This window comes from Scomber japonicus, chromosome 1 (assembly GCF_027409825.1).
Source record: "Scomber japonicus isolate fScoJap1 chromosome 1, fScoJap1.pri, whole genome shotgun sequence".
Lineage (NCBI taxonomy): Eukaryota > Metazoa > Chordata > Actinopteri > Scombriformes > Scombridae > Scomber > Scomber japonicus.
This window is the reverse complement of record NC_070578.1, coordinates 7,823,749-7,846,915: the sequence shown is the minus strand read 5'-3', so window position 1 is coordinate 7,846,915 and position 23,167 is coordinate 7,823,749. Positions and strand designations below refer to the sequence as shown.

At 40.2% G+C, this 23,167-nt stretch overlaps 1 protein-coding gene across 1 annotated transcript in view; it reads left to right on the top strand.

The window, feature by feature from the left end:
• mtss1lb (MTSS I-BAR domain containing 2b) overlaps positions 1–17,055 on the top strand; it is a 64,402-nt gene extending 47,347 nt beyond the window's left edge. The window contains exons 4-14 of the mRNA XM_053315857.1: positions 1,519–1,603; positions 2,347–2,438; positions 3,547–3,639; positions 7,555–7,712; positions 8,263–8,370; positions 8,502–8,599; positions 10,312–10,585; positions 11,547–11,621; positions 14,876–15,058; positions 15,492–15,657; positions 16,155–17,055. Of these exons, the coding sequence (XP_053171832.1) occupies positions 1,519–1,603; positions 2,347–2,438; positions 3,547–3,639; positions 7,555–7,712; positions 8,263–8,370; positions 8,502–8,599; positions 10,312–10,585; positions 11,547–11,621; positions 14,876–15,058; positions 15,492–15,657; positions 16,155–17,029 (2,207 nt within the window). The 3' untranslated portion in view covers positions 17,030–17,055. The remainder of the gene's footprint in view (positions 1–1,518; positions 1,604–2,346; positions 2,439–3,546; positions 3,640–7,554; positions 7,713–8,262; positions 8,371–8,501; positions 8,600–10,311; positions 10,586–11,546; positions 11,622–14,875; positions 15,059–15,491; positions 15,658–16,154) is intronic.
• Positions 17,056–23,167: the final 6,112 nt, after the last annotated feature.

Genomic DNA, 23,167 nt, shown 5'->3' with positions numbered 1-23,167 from the left:
ATGGCACTTTCAATATGTTCCTTTGTTCTATTAAACCTGCAGTGCGGGTCTATTACGTACATAGAAATAAACGTCCGTTAGATTTAAGCCCTTGACAAATGAGTTCACACAATGCTGATTAATCCACTGCCAGATAAATCTCTTTGTATTTCACACTATACAGAGATTTTAAATCTGGTGTCTGGTATGACAGTACCACACTGTATCCCAGAATATATTTTTGCACCAACTGGCAGCAACATGGAGATTAAGCTGTTGTTATTTCCGGTGCAGGACTGTCAGTTTATTAAGTTTCAGTATTTTTAACAATATATTTTCTTGCTTGAGTATAAAACCCATGACAAAATACCATCTGGCCATCATCTTAAATGAACTAATGTTATGAAGGATGAGGCTACTGTACATTGTTTGCAATTTGAATATTGTCAGATAAGAACTGTGTTTTAAAGGTTCAGCTTTAAAAATCTTACTTGATTTTTAAAGCTACTGTAGGCTACTGTACATTGTTTGCAATTTGAATATTGTCAGATAAGAACTGTGTTTTAAAGGTTCAGCTTTAAAAATCTTACTTGATTCCTTTATTTAACAAAATGGTCATATGAATGGCATTACTGAAAAAACGCTGTATCCTCTTTATTCTGATCTTGTGCCCTTGAATTATTGCTAACCTTGTTTTTCAATCACTGGATTTTTTCAGTTTTGGATGAAAATATTAATCTGGTGCATAACATTTCGGAATAACAGCCTTCCTCCCTGGGCACTCCCCTCTGCATTTTACTGTGTAAGCCTGTGTAAGCCCTTATGATAAACACTGTCTGTTGAGGAAATCCCATTTGGCTGCTGTTTAATCTGAATTTTCCAGTGTGTACATTTCGGTGGCAGCAGTGATTATGGTATTCTCTAGGCATGGTATACTGTAAAAGCCTTACCTGTGCTAGAAAAGTCTTTAAGTACATCACATGAGAATGAAGTTATAATCAGGTTTTCTTGTAGGCTTTCCACCTGTGCAGCAGCAGCAGTGGCAGCAGCAGCAGCAGCAGCAGCAGCTCTGAGCACCTTGTTTGGAAGTTAACAGTGTCTGCCATCACTTAAACTGACTTCAACTCCAGGGTCAGCTTTTTCCACATGGACCTACTCTGCCTTAAAATAGACTGGTGTTTACAGTTGCAGGTTAGCTGCTCATGAATCTGGGTCCCTTAGCAGTTGGCTCTCACACAAACGCACACTCACGAGACGCTACTTTATTTGGACGAAGTCAGAAGTGTGTGTAGTATCTACAAGAGGCAGATCGTGTCTTGTGTAAATACTGGCTCAGTGTAAAAAGATACAAAGCCCCAGTAGTGTGTTCATTTGAAGTATACAATGCTTTTACCAGAATTTACTTGACACAGCACACTAATAGCTGTCATGTAAATATTGGTCTCAGCTTTGTGTGGTTTGTGTGTTTGTGTGTGTGTGTGTGTGTGTGTGTGTGTGTTTGTTTTTCATCATATGAACCTAACTGTTTTGTGTTTCCAGGGGCAACCAGAGATATTGGTTCAGCTCTGACCAGGATGTGCATGAGGCATCGCAGCATTGAGGCTAAACTTCGCCAGTTCACCAAGTAAGACACACATCCATCCGTCCCTGCTTCCTACCTTCAATGCTTGATGAAAATGTGTTTCTATGTAATGCTGACCTTGTTTTTTAGGGTCATGATAAGACAAATATTGAAGTTTTGTTATCAGCTGTATGGCTTCCATCAAGCACATTGTGATGCCTTTGCATATTTAATTGAGTGTAAATGAATACAACCACTGGCATGCAACACTCTGAAAACCACTCCAGGAGTCTTCAACCAGTCTGTCTTCAGCATTTTCCATCACTTTGCATAATGTCTAATGACTTTTCCATGGCAAAAGCTATTACATTGCTGGTGATGATAATGACGATAGTGATCTATGACCATGGTAATGACAGGAGTCATTTTGAAGGCTGAGTCTAAAAGCTATTTTGTGTCGGTGCATGTGTGCACATTCCCATAGTTCTGCATTCATTTGTGTGCATTTGTATCACATATGTATGCATGTGCGAACAGGGAGAAGTGTTCCACATGCAAAAATAGTGAATTGGAACAATGTAATGATGGAAATTTATGTAATGATCTCGTTCCGGAAATATAGGTTTGTTATGTTCAGTGGGGCTCGGTGGTCGGGAGTGTAGAGTCGCTACTGCTCACAGCACTCTTCTCAATCTACCACACTGAGCTAGCACTCAGCCTGCATTACTTATTATCAGAAAAGGTTTTATAATTATAAATTGTTCCTTCATTTTTCTGTCCGCATTCCTCGTTTCTCTCTTTCACAGTGCTTTGATGGAGAGTCTGATCACTCCTCTCCAGGACAAGATTGAGGACTGGAAGAAGACCGCCAACCAGCTGGACAAGGATCACGCCAAAGGTACAAAAACATCCCAGTTTATGATGCAATTGCAAGAAACAAAACAAATACCAAGTTCCAGCTCATGTTTTCCTCACTGAAGTGGCCTTAAACCTTAAATCCTTATGAGACACTGGCTAAGTGACCACCAAGAAGTTTAGATAAATGAAAGGAGGATTCCTGTTTGATCACTGTGGTTAGATGGTTGATGTTAAATCCTTTAATTGTCAATTACCAGGAAAAATCACTTATACTAAACTCATGTCCTGTTATTTGTTGACTGAAAAAGCACTGTTAAAAAAAAACTGGTCATGTTTCTACAGGTACCAGTAGAACAATGAAACACAATCCACTTGAAGACTTATCAGATGCCAAAACACTGCCAGCTGTTTGTAATACTATCACTTGGGATTTTACAGTTGAAAGCAAGTATCTAAGTAATATCTACTAGGAATGGGTGCTTTGGCAAGTGCAGTGTGTTGACAGAAGCAGACTTTTTTTATTCTTGTTGGAAAACCCCTTGTGTTGGGTGCTCCCATGTGCCCTACCGGTTTAACTGACATTATGAATAAAAAGGCTTCTATTTTTGCCATAGTGCTATTGTCGGCCAATTTACAACTGCAGTTCAGTTGATTTAGTTCAGATCAAGTAAAACACAACTAACTGAGAGAGCTGTAAGCATTAAGGCATCGGGGCCGACAGGTAGCTTGTGTTCATCTTTCATTGTCAGCACTACATGGACCCATGGACCCATGTGTGTGTGTGTGTGTGGGGGGGGGGGGGGGTACCCAAGTTTGGCGTATAACAAGTCACAAAGATCTCATGAACAAAGTCTGTTTGAACTGAACCAAACAATTTAGATGTAGGAACTCTAAGACTAATTTGTATGTTTCTTGTAAGTCTTACTGATTTCTGACCTTCTGTGTTGATAGCCATAAAACTAAGGATAATGTTCAGGGCTGATCTGACTCTAATCATCAAATATCAGCCTTCATTTGTGAGCCCTTGGAAGCGTAACTCCAGAAAATGTTTTTATTTAAATCAATATTGTAAATGCAAGATAATATGAGTTCGCAGAGAGGTCTGTACATTCCTGTTACTAAAGCATCTCTGTTGATCTTGTTTCAAGAGTACAAGAGGTCACGCCACGAGATCAAGAAGAAGTCATCTGACACCATGAAACTACAGAAGAAGGCTCGTAAAGGTAACAGTCAGCAGTTGGGTTCAGGCTCTTCACACATTTGACAGAGCAGGTCACATTTTAAAAGTCACATTGTGTTTTCTGAGGTCCACCAGACATCATTAATTATACTAGTATCAATGGTATGTCTGTGTAGCTCATAAGATGTAGTTAACACTCACTTTTGAAAAGGACATCACAATAGAGCAGTGGTCCAAAAGAGGAAGTCTGGGGAGGTTGCTAAAGCAAGTCATGGAATCATTAGCATAATTATGAAGACCTGTCTTTCCTGCAGTTGAACACACGTTTTACCAATTAGAAAATCTGTTTATATTATCATGATATATGTGATCATATGTCATCTCACCACCTTTAGTTCTACTAGTGAATGATAAAACAACACCAACAGGACCTAATGTGGATTTATGGTTTATATTTGACGGGTCCAAGTATGAACATAATTAGATTAATTCATAGCACACGCATACAGAAACTCATTCTCATGACTCATTCTGAGGTCAAGAACCATAGATTTTATACAGTCTAGGTAAAATATTGTAGGTTTATATTGCCATCTAGTGGCAATGTAGAGGTGCTCTAGGTGCAGGTCTTTTCTCATTCGTCCTGAAACACTTCACTCAGTGATGCAGCAACCAATTATGAGTGTTTTCTTTCTGGACCAGCTCAGCTTCCATTCAGTTGCCAGGCAGATGAACATATGAATGCAAGACATACAAAATGTCTTTAGTTTCAAAATAATATAATTTGTGAAGTTACTTTTTATGCAAATATAAAGATGTTATATATTCCTATAGAATGAAATCAAATAACATTATTAACAATTAAAACATATTACTACAGTATTTGGTAACACTAACACTGCAGTGAAACGATGCAGTGTCCTTCGTTGTTATGTTTGCAAGTCTCTGGTTAGCTCTGTCAGTGCTGATGCTTGATGATATTATTTCTGGATTGACTTTTTTGTTGCAGCAGTGTTATTTTGCTCTAACCTGTGGCACTGTGGCTGTCTTGTGATGGCTTCTTTGTACTAACCTTAACAATGAGTTCTGCTATTTCTGCTTTCTCTCCCCTTTCCTCCCTCTGTCTCCCCTTTTTTCTTCTCCGTTTTTTGCTTTCTTTTTTTTTTTTTGCTGTCTCCCCTTCTCACTGCCACCGTCTCTCTGTCTCTCTCTCTCTCTCCGTCCCTGCGGTATTTGTCTCCCTGTAATAGAGATCCAGGGTAAGTATCAGCCTGTCGCTCGCTGCAGCTCTGACGCACCACCCGCCTGCCTCTCTTACTTACATTCCCAACCTTCACCTTCAAAAAACCATAAAAGCATGTACTGTATGTAGTGAAGGCTAAAATCCAGCTGAACTCACTTTATCAAACATGGTACACATTCATAATGAAAGAGTTCCCAGTGCTCAAGGACATGTTTCTGGGTGTATTGTGGTATATTACAGCAGGGGTTTCACCATGTTATAAATGTTTCCATTTCAATGATTTTGAACTTTAAAGTTAGTTTGGTCAACTTCGAAGTCCTACCATCAAAAACTGAAGCTAGACATTTCAGTCATTTATCTTTTACTTTCATTAATTACTTTTAGCTATCTGTTCATTACCTTTAGATTTGAACTGCTTCATTAAGATATCTTTAACTGTTCGAGTACGTTTTACCCTTTATCTATTACTTTTATCTATTCATTATCTATTTATCCAACAGCTTTAGCTTTGTATCAGTTACTTTTAGCTAACTGTTTCAAGTGTTCATGCATTTACTTTGAGCTATTCCAGTTTATCCAATCTATTTTAAGTTAATAAGTTCAAATGCTTATATTTTTAACTTAAGCTATTCCACTATATATCCTATACTACTAGGCAATACATCAACTATTTATCTGTTCCTTTTAGCTGACTAGTTAAACAGTTTATTCAATCTACTTTTAGCTAACTAGTTCAAAAGTTTATTCAATATACTTTTAGCTAATTAACAGTTTATACAGTATACTTTTGGTTTACTAATAGTTTATCCAGTGTACTTTTGGCTAACTACTGTAATAGTTTATCAAGAATACTTTTATTTAACTAGTTCAACTGTTTTAGCATTTAGCAACCTATTCAACTCTCGATCATAACACCTAGTGTTCAAGTGTTACAAATTATTCAATATATGCACTGCAGACATGTTTTTTATTTTTATTTTTCTTCCAGAAACTTTCCATGTACTCTCTGGAAAAAGAAGGACACAAGTTTTATAAAGTTTATTATCTTTGAGGCTCATAATCACTTATCAATAATTATTGTATCATTGTTTTTTATTTAGTATTATTATAAAATAATTCTCCTTGTGACAGATAGGAGTTCAGCTTCTGTTGTGAGTTTTGCTCTAGAAGTTGGAGTTGTGTAGTTTAAATCCCAACGATGCATGATGTAATCAAACTTCTACTTCCTTGACTCCTGCATGACTTCTGTAGCTGGTACTATTAGCTTTGTAGTGACACTGCAGGATTCCACTTTGCTCTTATACTACCCCTTATCTTCTCTCTCTTTTATTCTATCTGTCACTGAAGACGTCTCCGTTGCCTTTTTTTGCATGCTGTAACACTATAAAGAGTTATTTCAGGTCTTGCTTTCCATCTCTTGCATTTTCATGTTTTATGTTAAGAGTAGATAGAATTCAGATTGTCTGCACCATATTTTTATGCACCCATGTCTTACCTCTTTCAATTACAGCAAGTTAAGTTTTTAGATAGAAACACATTATTTATGTTCTGGCTCTGTACTGTCATTATCTTGGGTGTGGACTAACATCGTGGCAGTGAGGAATAATTGCACACACTGATATACTGTAATCATTTTTTTATGCATGTGTTTAGCACCACATTTAGTTGACACAAGGACAGACCTCAGGAAAGCATCAGACTTTAATTACAGAGTGAAATACTTTATCAGTCCCTAAAAGGTGGTGATAAAGCTAGAATAAGAGACACATGCTGGAATACATACAAGTACAATATATTATCCACAAGGACTATCTTGCTATGAAATTGACTGTCACGTAATGTTGACAGCTGTAACATAAAATGTAAATGAGGCCTCTTTAGCTGGTGAACACAGTGTAGCATTTAACAACTAAAAAGCCAGATATTCCCTTCAGGAGATGATGAGAAGAAAATAAAATAAATAAAAGAAAAGTAATTACTAATTTGTCTGTTGGACACAAACATGATTCCAAATGAATGCTAATGTTGTTCTGTTCCTATTGGATGTGTAAATCTATGGAGGATTAAGACCACATGTGAACATTATTCACACTTGGCCCTAATTCTTCCCTGTATTTGTGAACTTGTTTGCCATGATCTTAACTTTATGAAGTAAAATGTGACAATGTTGTGTTTACTTGTTGTGTTTCTCCCAAGTAGCCAATAAGTGTTATTGCTGTAGCTATCATATCTCCGAAGCCAGCCATAGCTAGCCACAACATCCATTCACCCCGTAGTCCCAGTAATGGCTGAAGCTATGGCCATAGCTCTATGTATTATAACATAATATGCATTTATAGATTCAACATGTAAATTAAAATAAGTACAGAGCCAAAACATCAAACAAGGTGTTACTGATTACTTTGTCTCACTCAGTCTCACTTATACAATGTATGCCAGTGGTTTGAATAGTGCATTATGGGAAGCAGAGGCTGGTGGGGAGCCTGTACAAACCACACTGGGTTAATGCGTGATTTGTCCTACTCCCACACACTTTATCTTGCTTTCACGTACACCTCCATCTTACTTTCCTACCTCTTCTTCATCCACCTCTTCTGCTGAAAACCTTCCTCATATCTATCTTTTCTATACCGTCCTACAACCACACTTAACTATCCATCTTCCTCCCTGACCTTCTTCTTTCACTCTGTTCTTTCTCATATGTTTGTCTTACAACTATCCTCCCCAACCCAGGGCGAGGAGACCTGCAGCCCCAGCTGGACAGTGCCATGCAGGATGTGACCGACATGTGCCTGTTGATGGAGGAGACAGAGAAGCAGGCGGTGCGGCGCGCTCTGGTGGAGGAGAGGGGTCGCTTCTGCACCTTCATCGGCTTCCTTCAGCCAGTCGTGGTGAGGACAGAGAGGAGATGGAGTGGAAGGGAAAGAGCACATTCTGTCATTGTTGCACAGTATAACTAGTCTCTGTTGGTTGAGCAGCTCTGCTATTAAAGATTCAGTGCACTAAAGACACCATTAGGGAAAGGATGGGTTGGTTGTTTGTGTGATGCCAGTAAACAAAAAGTCAAGGTGCAGCAAAGCACTTGATTTCCATCAGGAGGCAATGTGTACTATGTGTTATAGGTAAACATGACATATTAATTACAAGGAAAACTACATTACATTCAAGCATTTATTATAATTTAGTAAATACAACATGATTGAAGAACTGCATTTTCCTTTGTGCCCCATTACTTTCCAGACATATGCAACAAGCATCAAAATAGTCCAGCATCAGATCTTATTACTGGTACTCCATGCAAATCAGATGAAATGCGTTTGGACTCATTTGCATCAGTAGTCTTAGTAACTAAGCAGCTAAATTGAAAAATTGCAGTGATCCTGACTGATTTGCATCTGGCTTAATAAATATCCCTCCGTGTTTGTTTCTCGGTTTCATCAGAACGGAGAGATCGCCATGCTGGGAGAGATCACCCACCTCCAGGCCATCATCGATGACCTCACTGTGCTGACGACTGACCCTCACAAACTGCCCCCTGCTAGTGAACAGGTAAAACACACACACACACACAGCATGAAGAACACATTAACGAAAGAAACACATGCTTAACAAGTTCTCTCTCTGTCTCCTACCTCACTCTCTCTCTCTCTCTCTCTCTCTCTCTCTCTCTATCACTAAAGGTGATTAAAGATCTGAAGGGGTCAGATTACAGCTGGTCCTATCAGACCCCTCCGTCATCCCCAAGCAGCTCTGGCTCACGCAAGAGTAGCATGTGCAGGTACACACACACAAATACACATACAGACACACACACACATGGACACACTCTAACTATAACCTAACCTTTTCTGGGGTCCAAACTATTTCATAAACCAACCAAGCAGGAGCACACCAGGCTTGACTCATTTAATCAACTGATCTCAGTCTTCAGACAGTTGATTGGTCGAATTGTGTGTGCTCTTGATTGGTTTACCTTACCTTAACCACTGACCCAAAAATCAGTATTTCCCAATTGGGGACATGACTTTTGTCCCCAGTTGCACAAATTGTCCCCAGTGAACTGGTCCATGAAAGTAGCTTAAGTCATACCCCCCCCCCCCCCCCCACACACACACACACACACAAACACACACACACAAATGCCTATTCTACAGTGTTATTTGTAATGATTTGTAAGTTGTCTGAGTATCAGAAAGAGGAGCTCTCCCTGATGTTAGTCCTCCCTGTTACACTGTGATTGTCAGTCCCTCTGTCTGTGTGTCAGTCCATCGTAACTTGTTTGTTCAGCCATCTTCAGTTTAGTGCAAATGTCCAAATAAATGAACCACAGCTTTCAGACAGAGAAACATTCCACTGAATCTTCATGTTTCTTTATGAAAAAATAAACTTCCACATTCTCACACCTGGAATTGATAAAGAATTTGGGCATTTATATTAAATATCATCAGCTTCAGTTTAAAACACTGGAGGCCTGGTGTTATACACAATCACTACTTTCATGACTGCATACAATACTTTATTTAAAATCTGAAGATTACCAGAAGAGAAACCTAAAATGTGTTTTTTTTGTGTGTGTGTGCTTCTTTGTCTGAAAACATAACTTGGTGTATGAGTGTGTGAATTAGTCTGTGTCAGTGTGTGCATGTAGTAGCAGTTGCCCTTGAGGCAAAGCTTAAAGCATGCAAGTTCACAACCATTTGCCTGTAGTGTTTAGTGTTTGTACATATGTGTGTGTGTGTGTGTGTGTGTGTGTGTGTGTGTGTGTGTGTGTGTGTGTGTGTGTGTGTGTGTGTGTGTGTGTGGTGTGTGTGTGTGTGGGTGTGTATGTGTATGTGTGCATGCGTGCCCTGGATCCTCATTAGCTTACACACTCTCTGTTTACCTCCCCTTTTTCCTCCCCCCCTTTTCTCTCCCACCCCTTTTCCCTCACCACCACCACCACCACCACCACTCTTTTCTGTTCTCGTCTCTTTTTTCCACTGCTTATCTATCCTGTCTTTTTGTATATTTGTTTGTGTGTGCACCTGTGTGATTTGCCCTCTTTCTCTCCTGCGGGGTTGTTTCGTTACCTTGTTTCTTTTCTCTTTTTTTGGATGTCTGCTTTTAACTGTGACCGGTGTGTGACTTTTAATGCGTCATTGCATTGCGGGCTTTCACTAACTTGATCAAACAACAACCAACTTGCTGTGAACTATTCCTGAACTCCAACTCATCACATGAACCAATCAAAAACTCTTCCAATGCATCCTCTAATCATCTATTTGTCATATTCTCCAATAACAAACCTTTTATATCTTGCATACACCCTTAAATAAAACCACATCCCTGTTATCACGTTCTCTCTCCCTAAATACTGTCCTGACTCCACATCGGCGAACACCACCCTCATCCTCCATTTCCCTCCCTCATAACTCCTTACCCCTCCATCACCCCACACCTTTCCCCCTTTGCTCTTCCTGCACCTTCCCCTCCTTGCAGCAGTGTCAACAGCGCCCACAGTAGCGCCTCCCGTTCATCAGGGGGAGGCGGTAGTGGTGGCATTTGTGGTGGTGGTGGAGGCTCCCTGCCCCACTCACCGACCTCCTCCTCATCCTCCTCCTCCTATCGCTACCGCAGCAGCCTGCCGCACCAGCCTCTGCCACCGGGGGGCATCGCAGCCCACCGCCTCAGCAGCGTCTCCTCACACGATTCAGGCTTCGTCTCACAGGATGCGAACATTTACTCCAAGCCCCCCTCACCCATGCCCTCTGACATCACCAGCCAGGTACGCACACACTGACACACACACACATATACTTATATACACATATTAAAAGTTAATGTGCTATTCAGGCTTTAATTGTTGGACTCACTCCAGACCACTGAAACCTCAAGAAATCAATGTTTGATTTTAGTGAAAACAATTGTCTTTTTGACAAATTTAACGACTACATTTAATGACTAAAAATCAAAAACATCTCATTCAACTGGCATTTTTAACTTACACTTAATACATACACAGTCATGCTCATATGAACATAAGAATGAATAATGTTTTTCTCTGTGTTTATGCATGAAAGGTAAACCACTAAAAATGCTTATCTTTGCCATCTGACAAGTGTCTGACAGCATTATGGAAAAAAAATATACAGAGAAATGAAGATTTTTTTTCTTTATCTTTCAATTGATCCAGTCTGTTTGCTCATGTGTCTAACAAGGTCTCATTTAGGGAGAAGTCTTATTCTGAAATCTTATGAGAGATACAGTAGTTGTTTTTAGTTGTGATATAAATCAGCTCAAATTCAGCCATGACAAAGTTAGAGAGAGCAGTGCTGGGAGGAGATGGAGAAATTGTTGCCCCCATACCAACATTTCCCTTTATGAGATTTAATTGCAGTGTTAAATTAATCTTACATATTCAACCCTCCTGTTGCCTTCCTGTCCTCCAAGGTTTGGTTTGACTGTTAAATTTATAAACATAAGGTATAAATTATAACTCAATTCTGTGTTGGCCCTTTTTCAGTCAACTTCATTCTAATTTATTACCACAGGTTTTACACATTTTTTGGAAATTATAGTCAATGAGCCTCATTTAATTAAAACCATACTTCAATTTGTGATTAACACCTGTTGTCCTTTCCGGTCAAAATTGACCAGAAGTCAACAGGAGGGTTTTAATTAACACAGCTATCAAGAAAGATTACCTAATCAAAGTTTTGTGCTTCTCTGTGTGTTTTCCCCTGTAGAAGTCATCCAGCTCAGCATCATCAGAGGCCTCAGAAACATGCCAGTCAGTTAGTGAATGCAGCTCCCCCACCACTGTAAGTATTCCTGCTCATATCATTTCTTAGCTGGGAGACATAGCTTTCAGGAGTCTCCGCTGGTTGCCTGACAACCTCATCTTGACGATCCTGACAGCAAGATTTCAGGGAAACAGTGCTCCTGTTTAAGAAATTGTTCAACACATAATCCCCTGTAAACCACTTCAATCTTTGTATGGTTTGTCTATCTACTCGAAATTGGTCTCTTAGTGATTTCAGAAATCCATTAAACCAGCTTGCAAAGGCATATTGCTGGTTTCCTCTTTAATGCATTATGTTAAACAACATTCAGCTGCTTATTACTGTTTTCTGGTGGCAGTGACAAACAAAAACAAAACTTCAATTCTGCTAAAATGGAGCTATTCTTAAAACAACTCTGCTGCTATAAAATCATTATAGGAAAGAAGTACACAACATACGCTGTTTAAAATAATAAGTTATATTCATTAAGGTAGCAGGTGCTTTGTTTTAAGTGTTTAATGGATTTTTGAAAACAGTGGGAGATTTTGACTTCTCGATGGCGAGGCAAACCTGGATCTGAACAGAATAATAGCTCCCAAACAACTCCTACTCTAATTACATTTAGTGCTTTTTAGGGGGGGGTAAATGGACTCTCCAGCAGAGAAAGCTTTTCAAGCAGCATCAAATCAAACACCATCGACTTATTTTACAACCAAACTATGAAGAAAAGTACACATCAGGCATGAGGTGTCAGTTTATTTATGCATTCCCATATTTTCATTATACAATATGTACATGTATATATATCATTGCAGACTTTAAACTCAAAGGGCTCTACTTTTGTGCAAAATATGATCTTTTTGGAGGCACAGTTGGATGTTGTTTTACACACCTGTTTGTCTTTGGTGACTTGCTGTATGTCATAGTGGTAGAAGAGGTGCATTCCAGTGGCTGATTCCAATTTTGGCTTTAATATTCAATGTTTTGCATCTTGACTAATGTTAGGTATTTACTCAGATCAGGTCAACAGCAAACTATACACAGAGCCTCCGAATTCTGTGTTGCTTCTGTCACTTTAACTGATAGAGACACACCCACATAAACCTCTCTAAAATCACAGATGCGTTTTCATTTATATTTAAGAGCTTGTCTCTTTCCTGTTTATTATGCATTCTTCAAGCAGAAGGCACATCTGCTTGTTTAGAAAAAAAACAATTCCAATGATGCTCAGGAGCCAAAGTAAATATTCCTGTCTGATTTTAACCAGCATCTGTCATCCGCAACAGCTTTGCATGTATGACTGCCTTCTAGCTGATTATCTCCCTTTATAGCCATCTGAAGGCAGCATGCATATGATCCATCTGTCATTGTCAGTATGGAGTTCATACCCTACATCCACTGGTCCCCTTAATTAAATCTTTTATAACCATGAGGTTTGTGCAAAGCAATCACACAAACTTCTGTGCCTGTATTCAAATTAAGCAAGTTGGTTATATCTTGATATTTTTACTCTAATTATTAATAATTTGGGAAGATGAAGTCTTCTGGGTACAGTGGACACACACACACACACACACACACACACACATGTACACACACGTACACACACACACACACACACACACACACACACACACACACACACACACACAGAGAGAGAGAGTTTCATGAAAAATAATTAGACAATTAAATTTTCTCTCTCTACATCACTGAAATCCCTCAAAACAGGTTCTTTCTTTGTGTCCTCATTAAACAACACTGAGCTACTGAGACAACAACTGCATGTGCTGGAGACAAAAGTAGAGCCCAGAAAAAGCCTGACAGAGTAGAGAAACATCATGGAATCAGAATGATTTGTAGATCATTACAGAAACAGTCAGTAAATGTACGAATTGAAGTCTTAAACTGATCATATTTCATTCCTAATGTGACAGTAGTGAAATGAATGCATTTACATACTACCATATCTAACTGAATACAGTTTAAACTTAAATACTTAAATATTGTGTTCTCTGCATGTGCTTTACACTACCTCAACACACACTGTACACACTGGCACACTGGCACACTTGCTTCCTGCATTTTGATTCATAAAAGCAGCACTCTCAGCACAGGTTGTTGGTCCAATCCCCAGCACAACCAGCAGGAAAACTGGTTGAAAACTCTCATAATGATGTTGAATTACAAATGCATGTCTGGGGCTGCTTTCACACATCCCATGACCATTCTAACATAAACATATGAAGTAGCAGTTAAATGTAGGCTTACTAGGCTCCACTGACCTTAGTTTGCATATAGAGTCATTTTGATGCATGGACAGCAGTGACTAATTGTGTTTTGGAATCCTTCTCTATTGTCAAATCTGCTGATCTCTTCCAGCTCTTCTGTTTCACACTGAGGGCTTGGCGCGTGTTTATTGATGTGTTTGGCCCAGTGGTCCTTAACCACAGCCAGATACCCCTCTCTCTCTCTCTCTCTCTCTCTCTCTCTCTCTCTCTCTCTCTCTCTCTCTCTCTCTCTCTCTCTCTCTCTCTCTCTCTCAGTCTGTCTGTGCCTTTTACTTTCTCTCATAATGTGACTATGTCTCTTGTCCCACAGTTTGGCTCGTCCTTCGCTACCTTCCGCCCCGCTCTCTCTCACTCTGGCTCCACAAGGCCTCTCTCTGTCATTCTTCCTGTTACTGTGTCCCCATCCTATAACCGCCCCTCTGGATCCAGCTCCTCCTCTCCCACATCAAAGGTTCCTATCTGGAAGGTTTGTTCTTCATTCGCTTCCATTCCTTCAGTTGCTCCTTTTCTTCTGTTGCCGTTTAATACGTTTCATTTTCCTTTAAGTTCATGCTCAGGGTTTATTTTCGTTTCACTTTTATCACCCAAGTAACTCATTCATAACCACATTGCTTTGCTTCCTTAAAGTGTTCACCTCACCTGCTGTGTGTGCATGAACCTTTTTTTTATTTATTTTTGGCCTCCCCTGTCTCATTCACTGGTTTTGCAATCTACCGACTGGAGATTGGCCAAAACTAAGCAGGGTGTGGAGAGCTGACCAATCCAACTCATCAACAATATCACAATCAAACCCAAAAAAATCAAACCCCCCCCCCCCCTCCCCCCACCTACACACACCCACACACACACGCACTCTTCCAAGCACCCAGACACTTTTCACCCAAACAAACCCCCCCCCTCTCTCTGCACTCAGATGAAGGGCTTCAAACTGCTGGATAGTGGACAAGTCTATTACGCTAACCCTACCTGCTACTTCCTGTTTATTAATTGCACTCACCTCTTCAGGATTGGTCCAAAGCAGGTCAGTATGAGCAGCCAGTGGCTGCGGCAGCAGTTCAGAGGAGAAAGGAACCTCTCGACAGGCTGAGGGAGAACGAGGCGTCGCCAAGCTCACATGGCTACGCCGGACCATCACACGCTGATGACGGGCAGAGGACCAGGATCAACCCAGCTTCTATTGCTGCCAAGGTAATGTCGGATAATGTTGAGTATAAACTTGTGTAATAGTGGGAGCTATTGTGGAGAAATTCAGTTTTGGGTTCTTACATGCAGGAGTGCATTTATGTTTCTCCTGGTCTCTTGATGACAAGGATTATCTTGTGTTTTTCTCATTTCGAAAATGAATAAAGAAAATGAATTTATTTAGAGACCACCATAGCATCAGCAGACTTTAAGTATTATTTTTCTTTGACCTTGGATAAAATAATTATCTTTTTTTTTTTTGGTTTGTTTTTATAGATTCAGAAACTGAGAGTTATTAGAACATTTAATGGCTGTACTGAAGTACTCAATAATTAGTGTTGTTGGTTGTGAGAGTAATTAGAGCTCACAAAAATTCTATGTAATTAACAAGAGGACTGGCATCATTTTTCTCAGTCTTAATTGTTGCTTAACTCCTCAGCATGGAGACGAGGTTTCTCCAGCAGCCAGTGATCTGGCCATGGTGCTGACCAGAGGACTGAGTATGGAGCAGCAGAAAAGCAGCAGAGACTCCCTGCAGTACTCCAGTGGCTACAGCACAGAGACCACCACCCCGTCCTGCTCTGAGGACACAATCCCCTCACAAGGTGAAACTCTTCCTCTGCTTTAGTTTCAATCTTGTTCAGTGGAGGGAGCACAAATTCATAAATGCTTACTGGCAACATTCATCATCTTATATCCTGTATAATCTCAGAGAAGACGATTTTCAAGAGGTAATATGACTCTGTAGCATTTTGACTTCAGAACTTTCAATAAAAACCCAGTCTTTAGAATGTAGTGTGCCAAATTTTTTATTTAATCATCCTGGCAGCAGGTTCAGTATATGGTGGGTGTATTCTGACACTTTCCTTTGATGGTCTCTTGAAATGAGAATGCAAAGATGAAATAAAAAAATGCTGTTCCTCCACTAAAATGCTGGCTGACCAAATAATGTCTCTTTCCTTTTGTTAATCCATTATAGTATATTATATGACCACATTACACTGTCTTCCTTCTTTGTCCTATGTGATGTTGCTTCCTTCTCTATGTTAAACATTTAGTCATTATCTTCCTTTGATCCTCCTTCCCATTCCTCTTACATCAGGTTCAGATTATGACTGCTACTCAGTCAACGGTGATGCTGAAGGCCCAGATGGACAGACCGAGTTTGACAAGTCCTCCACCATTCCTCGCCACTCCAACATCGCCCAGAACTACCGCCGTATGATCCAGACCAAGAGGCCAGCCAGCACGGCTGGTCTACCTAGCGGAGTGCTCGGTCCTGGGGGTCATGTGATACCAGGACAGCCTGGTGGAGCTGGTGGGGGTGGAATAGGGACACCAGGCACTGCCACCATCCGCCGAACCCCATCTACCAAACCAGGTGTTAGGCGCACCCTGTCCAACGCAGGGCCCATCCCCATTCGACCACCCATTGTGCCTGTCAAGACACCCACTGTTCCCGGAGACTCACATTCGCCTGGTGCGGGTGGCAGTGGGTACGCAGGTGGAGGGCATGCAGGTGGCGTGCCTGTGCGTGTGGGCAGCGAGGAGTGTGTGTTCTTCACCGGAGTGGAGGATGCACAGGGAGCGCTTGATTATGTGAAGGCATCACCCAAGCGCCTAAGTCTGCCTAACACCGCCTGGGGGTCAGGGGCGGCATTAGAGGTCTACGCCCAGCAGCATGGGGGCCTTGCAATGGGAACAGGTTCAGGATCAGAGGAGGATCAGATGATCGCGGCGAATCGGCACAGCCTAGTGGAGAAGATCGGCGAATTGGTAGCCAGCGCGCACGCCCTAGGAGAGGGGCAGTTTCCTTTCCCCGCCCTCCCTGATGACCCAGCCCCACCGGCAACTGGCTCCATCGACGCTCAAACAGGGACAGAGGGGGCAGAGGGTGACATGTTGACCACCATCAGGAGAGGAGTCCGACTTCGCAAGACCGTCTCCAATGACCGATCGGCGCCACGCATCTTGTGATTGGAGCAGAAGCAGAAAGGGGAAGATACTTGTCAGCCAATAGGGAGTCAGGTGTTGGTGTGGTGCAACCCAACCGCCTAGTACATACACAAGAACTTAACCATGTAGGGAAATCTATAATATAACAGAAGATGAATGAAAACAAAAACATACACAAAAAATGAGTTTAAAGAAACCATTAGAGTAAATGATATATAATATAATGATAATAATAACATTAATAATGTTAACTCATGCTGACAATTAAAGTTAAATACTGAATATTGACAGGCTCCTAGCAGGCCACTATAACTAGTGTGTGTTGGACGCATGTTTCTCTTCTCTACACCCTCACCCAGGGATGGAAGGACTCGCAGGAAGAACAGATAAGATTTTAAAAAAAGAGGTAAAGACAGAGAGAAAGACTGGGTTCTGTTTGCCAACCTACTGCACACCCTTCCCCATCCTCTTCTCCAACTAACCCAACTGTCTAAATCCCACATGAGAGACTGATGACTGAAGGAGGGGGCCAGTGGGGGGGCAAGAGAGAGGGTGGGGCGTCAGAGTGCCATGTGACCAGCTGGATTTGAACCCAGGCTGTCTCAGCAGCAACACACTGTACTTATTAGCCCACTGAACTGAAGCTTTGGTATTAGCACGGGGAGCTAACAAGCCAGAGGGCTCCTCTGGTTCATCCTTATGTAAAAGAGTCTTTTAAAAAAAAAATGCTGTTGGCATTGAACCGTGCTAGTGCCGCCCCCTTCCCCTCTCTCTCTCTCTGTGCGTGTTGTGTGCAAGTGCATTCATGTGTATGCACGGGGGCGAGTGTGACATGTGAGTGTGTGTGTGTGTGTGTGTGTTCACATGTGATTGATCTTGTGTGTATGTGTGTGTGCGTGTGTGTGTGCGAGGGGGGTGGGTAGAGCTCTGCTGCAGGACAGCTGGTTACCCAATGAGGGCAGGGCTTTTCTCCTGTGTGTTGTGCGTGTATTTTCTTGTTTATATCGTGACGTCATTTACCTTGTTACCACTGTACGAGAAGTTACAAGAAATAATCCAGGCGTATAGATATATTCATATATATTTTCTAGAACCAGAGAGAAAATGTTAAATCAGAAATGGAGCAATAAATGTGTTTTATTTTCTTGTTTCGAGGAAAAGGATCGATGGAGGATTGCAGGTTCTCCTTTGTCACATTCAGGCAATCATCAGGAATGCTAAAATTACACATCGACTGTGAATTCATGCCTCGCTGGTTTTGGCGTGTGTCTCTCTCTCTCTCTGTCCCTGTCTCTTTCCAGTGGAGGAAATGGATTACAAAAAAAATGTTGAAAAAAAGAAAAAAGGAAAACTAAAAAAGGAAAACTGTAAGCACTTTGATAGATGGTAGAGTATGTGCAGTGCAATAGCCACTAGGTGTTGCTGTAGTCATACTGTGTAACAGAGAGAGTGAAAGTGAGAGAGATGGTTGCCAATAAGAGTGTCCTGAGGAAACTATTTAATTTGTAGAAGAAGAAAAAGAGAGCAGACAGTCAAAGAGGAAGTGATAAAGAATGGTGGATTTGGAGCGATTGGTTACATGAGAGATGGGTTAAGAAAGTAGAGCAACATATTTATTTAAAAACAGGATTGGACGTCAAGCCATCACCTGTTGTGGGTTGTTAATAGTACTGAAGCTGTTTATGATGTGGCTGCACTGGGATCGAAAGGAAGACATTAAAAATACATGGCACAGATAGCTCAGACTATAAAAACCTATTTCCTCATAAATCATGTGGATAGCTCTGATTTTATTTGCCCAGGTTTTTAGATTTCAGCCACCACTCCAGGTCAACCGATATGAATGGAGTTCTGTTTGTGATACTCTTTTAGAAAACAATGACATTTAAAAAGATGAACAACAACTAGTCTTATCAGAAACAATGTCCCCCTCTACTCTGGATCATATACAGGCATCTTTTCATCAGAACTACTTACACCCACATAATAACCTGTTGAAAGCACATTTTATAGATAACACAAGATAACAAAGATGCTGTTCCTGGAAAGATTCATTGCTGTTGATTTTTTTTTCAAAATGTTCAACTCTGTGAGCACCACAATTTAAATTCCATTCTTCTCTATTGCATTGAATTGGAGGTAGAAGTCTAAAAGACTCAAAATCTGGTTTAAAAAACAGAACTATCTGCATGCCTTGGTAACACTAGTCAGAAATGAGAGAATATGTTTATATGTCATTTGGGTGAACCAACTTCATACATTGAAAAAAAGACTTCAAATGTATTTGCACATGTAGATGGAAATGCTGAAGAAATGTATTTCCAGTGTACAAACACTGTACTGTATGTTACAAAGTATTCTTCAACCATCTTCATGTGTAAACACATTTCAGCACACAGGCTTATCTGCAAATATATTCTTACCAATACTGCATTCTTGCATTTTGGGAAAGGACAGTGAAGTGTTAAACATAACTGAACAAAAACATTTTGCAATTCTGTGGTAAGAATAAAAAAACACAGCACCTGGCACTGATGTTACCATAGGAGACTAACAATAATGAAAGGTGTGATTAAATCCCACAGACACATCATGAATTCTTGTAAGATTATCATTTTATTCTTTTCTTTGTTTGTTTTTTTCACTTGTCAACATATTGCTCTGTTGCTGTCTGATGGCTTGAGTTTACGCTGATGATGTTTGAGCTACAGGCAGGACATAAAGAAAGCACAGGTACGATTGTTTGATGATGACATTGTCATTTAAAACTTTTTAAAAAAGCGTTGAGACTAGCATTTATTTCAGTCTTAGGGAATGAATGTGGCTTCAGAATGCTGTGTGAACACATAATGCGCTGTCAGAACCTTTTAGAATTTACCGGGCTACCCCAATTTGGTTCAGCTCAGCTCTGTGCAAATAAAACGCAGTTCAGCTCAGGACTCGGCTGTATGAAAGGGTTATTTATGGACATTATGACGTGAGAGTAGGTGATGCGCTTGCTGATGACAAAGAAAGATTTAAATTAGACTTTCAAAGCTGACAGAGAGAGAAGATGTGTAGAATGAGCATTTCACTGCCTGTTCATACAATATGTACTGTATGTGCTGTACTTGTAAATGAGAATCAGGCACACAGATTTGGTATAAAGGTTTGTTAAAAAATATTACATGGATTATTAAGTTTTATTATATATTTTTTTTCTTTCTGCAGTACTGTTTGAATATTTAGTCTCACTTTTAAATAATGTACAAAGAAGAAAAACCCCAGCTGTAACACAAACTACTAAGCTGTGTAACATACGGATGTAGGATATGTGGACTAAGAGTGAGTGCATCCTTGTTTGGCTGTTGAACTGTAGGCTAGTGAACTCTTCATCAACATGTCTGTACGCTCTTCTAGCAGTGACCTGAACAACACTCATACATGCTCTTTTTGTTAACTTCTTTATATATATTTTTTTGCCTTGAATAGAGCACTGTTTTAGATCTATTTGTGGCTGTTTTGCAAGAAAATTAGGATGATTTAATTTAAAGAGACGGAGAGGAGAATGTTTGCAATTTTTAAACATTGTTACCCTCTGTGAGCACGCTATTTTGTTGAACTTTAAAACAGTGCTTCAGCAAGGGGAGGATTTTTCTTCTTTTTTTTTCCTTTTTTTTCCTGGGGGGGATCTACTGTATGTATGTTGTCACTGCGGATGCTGTGTGTTGTATCAGCTGAACATGACTGGGTGAGAGGGTGGAAGGGGAGAGCAGCAGGCTTGGACTCCATCTGCCCAAAAAAACAATATTTTGGGTGAGAAAATGTTCATCTCAAGAGTTTGCATAAGACCGCCTGTCGAGGTCACACTGTACGTATGCTGAATGTACTACAAGGTGAACGGGGACATGGAACTGTTTGACTTGCTTGGACTGTTGCAATGTCATAAACCTTGTTCTCATACAACTGAATGAAGATTCCAGTTGAACCTGCAGGAAAGCAATAGAGGGGGTAGTCTGCATGTACGTACATTCACATTGATGTTCCAGTGTGGGTGTGTTAAAGGAAAATACCATTGTTTTCTCCATTCTAGGATACGTGTGTTCCATATCTAATAACGATCCCCTATTGCATGACACTTATGGTATAATCTGGAGTTTAGAAACCCTGTACAAAACATCCAAGAACATTGCAAGAGCTAATTCCACTAGTCTGAATGTGTAAGTTTGAGCCTGCCCCCCTGAGAGAAAGCGAGGCTATACATTCATTGTCCAAGAATAATCTACAAGTTGCACCATCTTACGGCCATAGATGGCAAAAAGCGGCCAAAGACCTCTGTTCAAGACCATTGTTTGCTTCTCATTTCCATCAGTGGGTGTCATGTTTCTCAAACATCAGGACATTTTTACTGTATTTTACTGCATTGATAACTGAAATATGGTGTTAACTGTTGTGATTACTTGATTATAACCAATCATGATAGGTCCCATCAGGTTGTGCCTAAAGCTAAGCAGACCTTAACCACTGCGTTGTCACCCTAAAAGCATAATTATTTTTTAACAGTGATTCATAAAGTGGCACATATGGTATTGTTTTGGAAAGTGGCATATTACTCTCCTATGGGTCATTCTGTGGGAGTGCAGACACAAATTGCCTATGTGGTCATTTAATTCAGAGGACTTGTTGGTATGCTGCATGTGCAAACAATTGAATTCACTGCCAGTTATCTACAGTAAGTTATTGCTTTAATAAAAGGTTTATAATGCCCTGCAGACACAGACACACTTCTTATGGTAATTCCAAGTGATGGATAACATCTCAGGACAAGATGAGAACACTGAAATTGTTGGGTTTTCATATTCATGAATGGGATCTAGAGAGAATCAGGTCAAACTGCACACGACCTGTCAGGCTCCAGGACGACTGCCTTTAGGATGAATATGAGACACAATGCTATTTTCCTTTAAAACGCCCAGTTAACAGCACAAGAAGTTATCTTACTAAACAATAATGTCTTTTTTTTTAACATGCTGAATTAACTGTGTACTGAACTAACTGTCTGAACAAGCTGAAATAACTACTCCGCTACAGATGTGTCAATATGCCCATTTTTATTGAGTGTATGTGTGTAGAAGTAGGCCTACCAGTGTGTGGGCAAAGCAGGAGCTACAATGAAAACAGGACATTCTGTAGGAACATGCATACAGCACATGACCAGATTTACATGCGTGCAGGCATGCGTGCGTACACACAAACACACACACACACACACACACACACACACAATACCCATTTACTGAGCACACTACAGCATGTCCAAAAGGAACAAGCACTGTAAAAAGTAACATTTTAAACCTTCATTTCATAATTTTATTGGGTTAAAAAGGTCAAGATATCTCATCTTCATTTTCTGTGAAATTACTAAATTTCTTTTGGTATTAGCTGTCTTGGTGCCTAGCAAGGCTAGTATACTAGGTAAGCAACAGGTAGATTCATTGAAACATGGAAGATGGTACAATTTTGTCATGTTAAAGCTAGTTGTATGCATACTTGATTAAAAGTTGAAATAATGACCTTAGGAAATGCTGTCTTTCTACACATAAAGGTAGTGCAGACTATGGTGCTGTTGATTATCGCGTACAATATGTGACAGATTATAGACAGATATGCTCACCTGCTTTCTTGCCAAAAGTCAGATCAGAAGATTGATACCACTCTCATACCTGTCCATTAAATTTGAAGCTACATCTGGTTAGCTTAGCTTAGATTAACATAAGGACTGAAAACAATAAGAAACAGCTAGCTTGGACTACCTGTACTTTTAAAACTACAGTTACATTTCATTTGTTTAATCCATGCAAAAACTGAAATGTAAAAAATAATTGTGGTTTTAGATGAAGGGGAAATGCACTATATTTCCGAAAGATTTGAACCGTTAAATCACAATTTGTGATACCATTTTTGCAGATTAAGTAAATATTCAACAGCACCATTGTCCGAGCAGTCTGGAGTTGTACACAAACTGCCAACCAACTAATATGGGTCTCTGAATAACTAATATGGGTTATGGAGGAAGCAAAAGAAAACCAAATTGATGTATTCCTCTGATTCCAAACTTCTCTAACAGCCTGTGTATTCCTCTCTTCTTTTTCCAATATTCCTCTTTCTTTTCTTGCAATG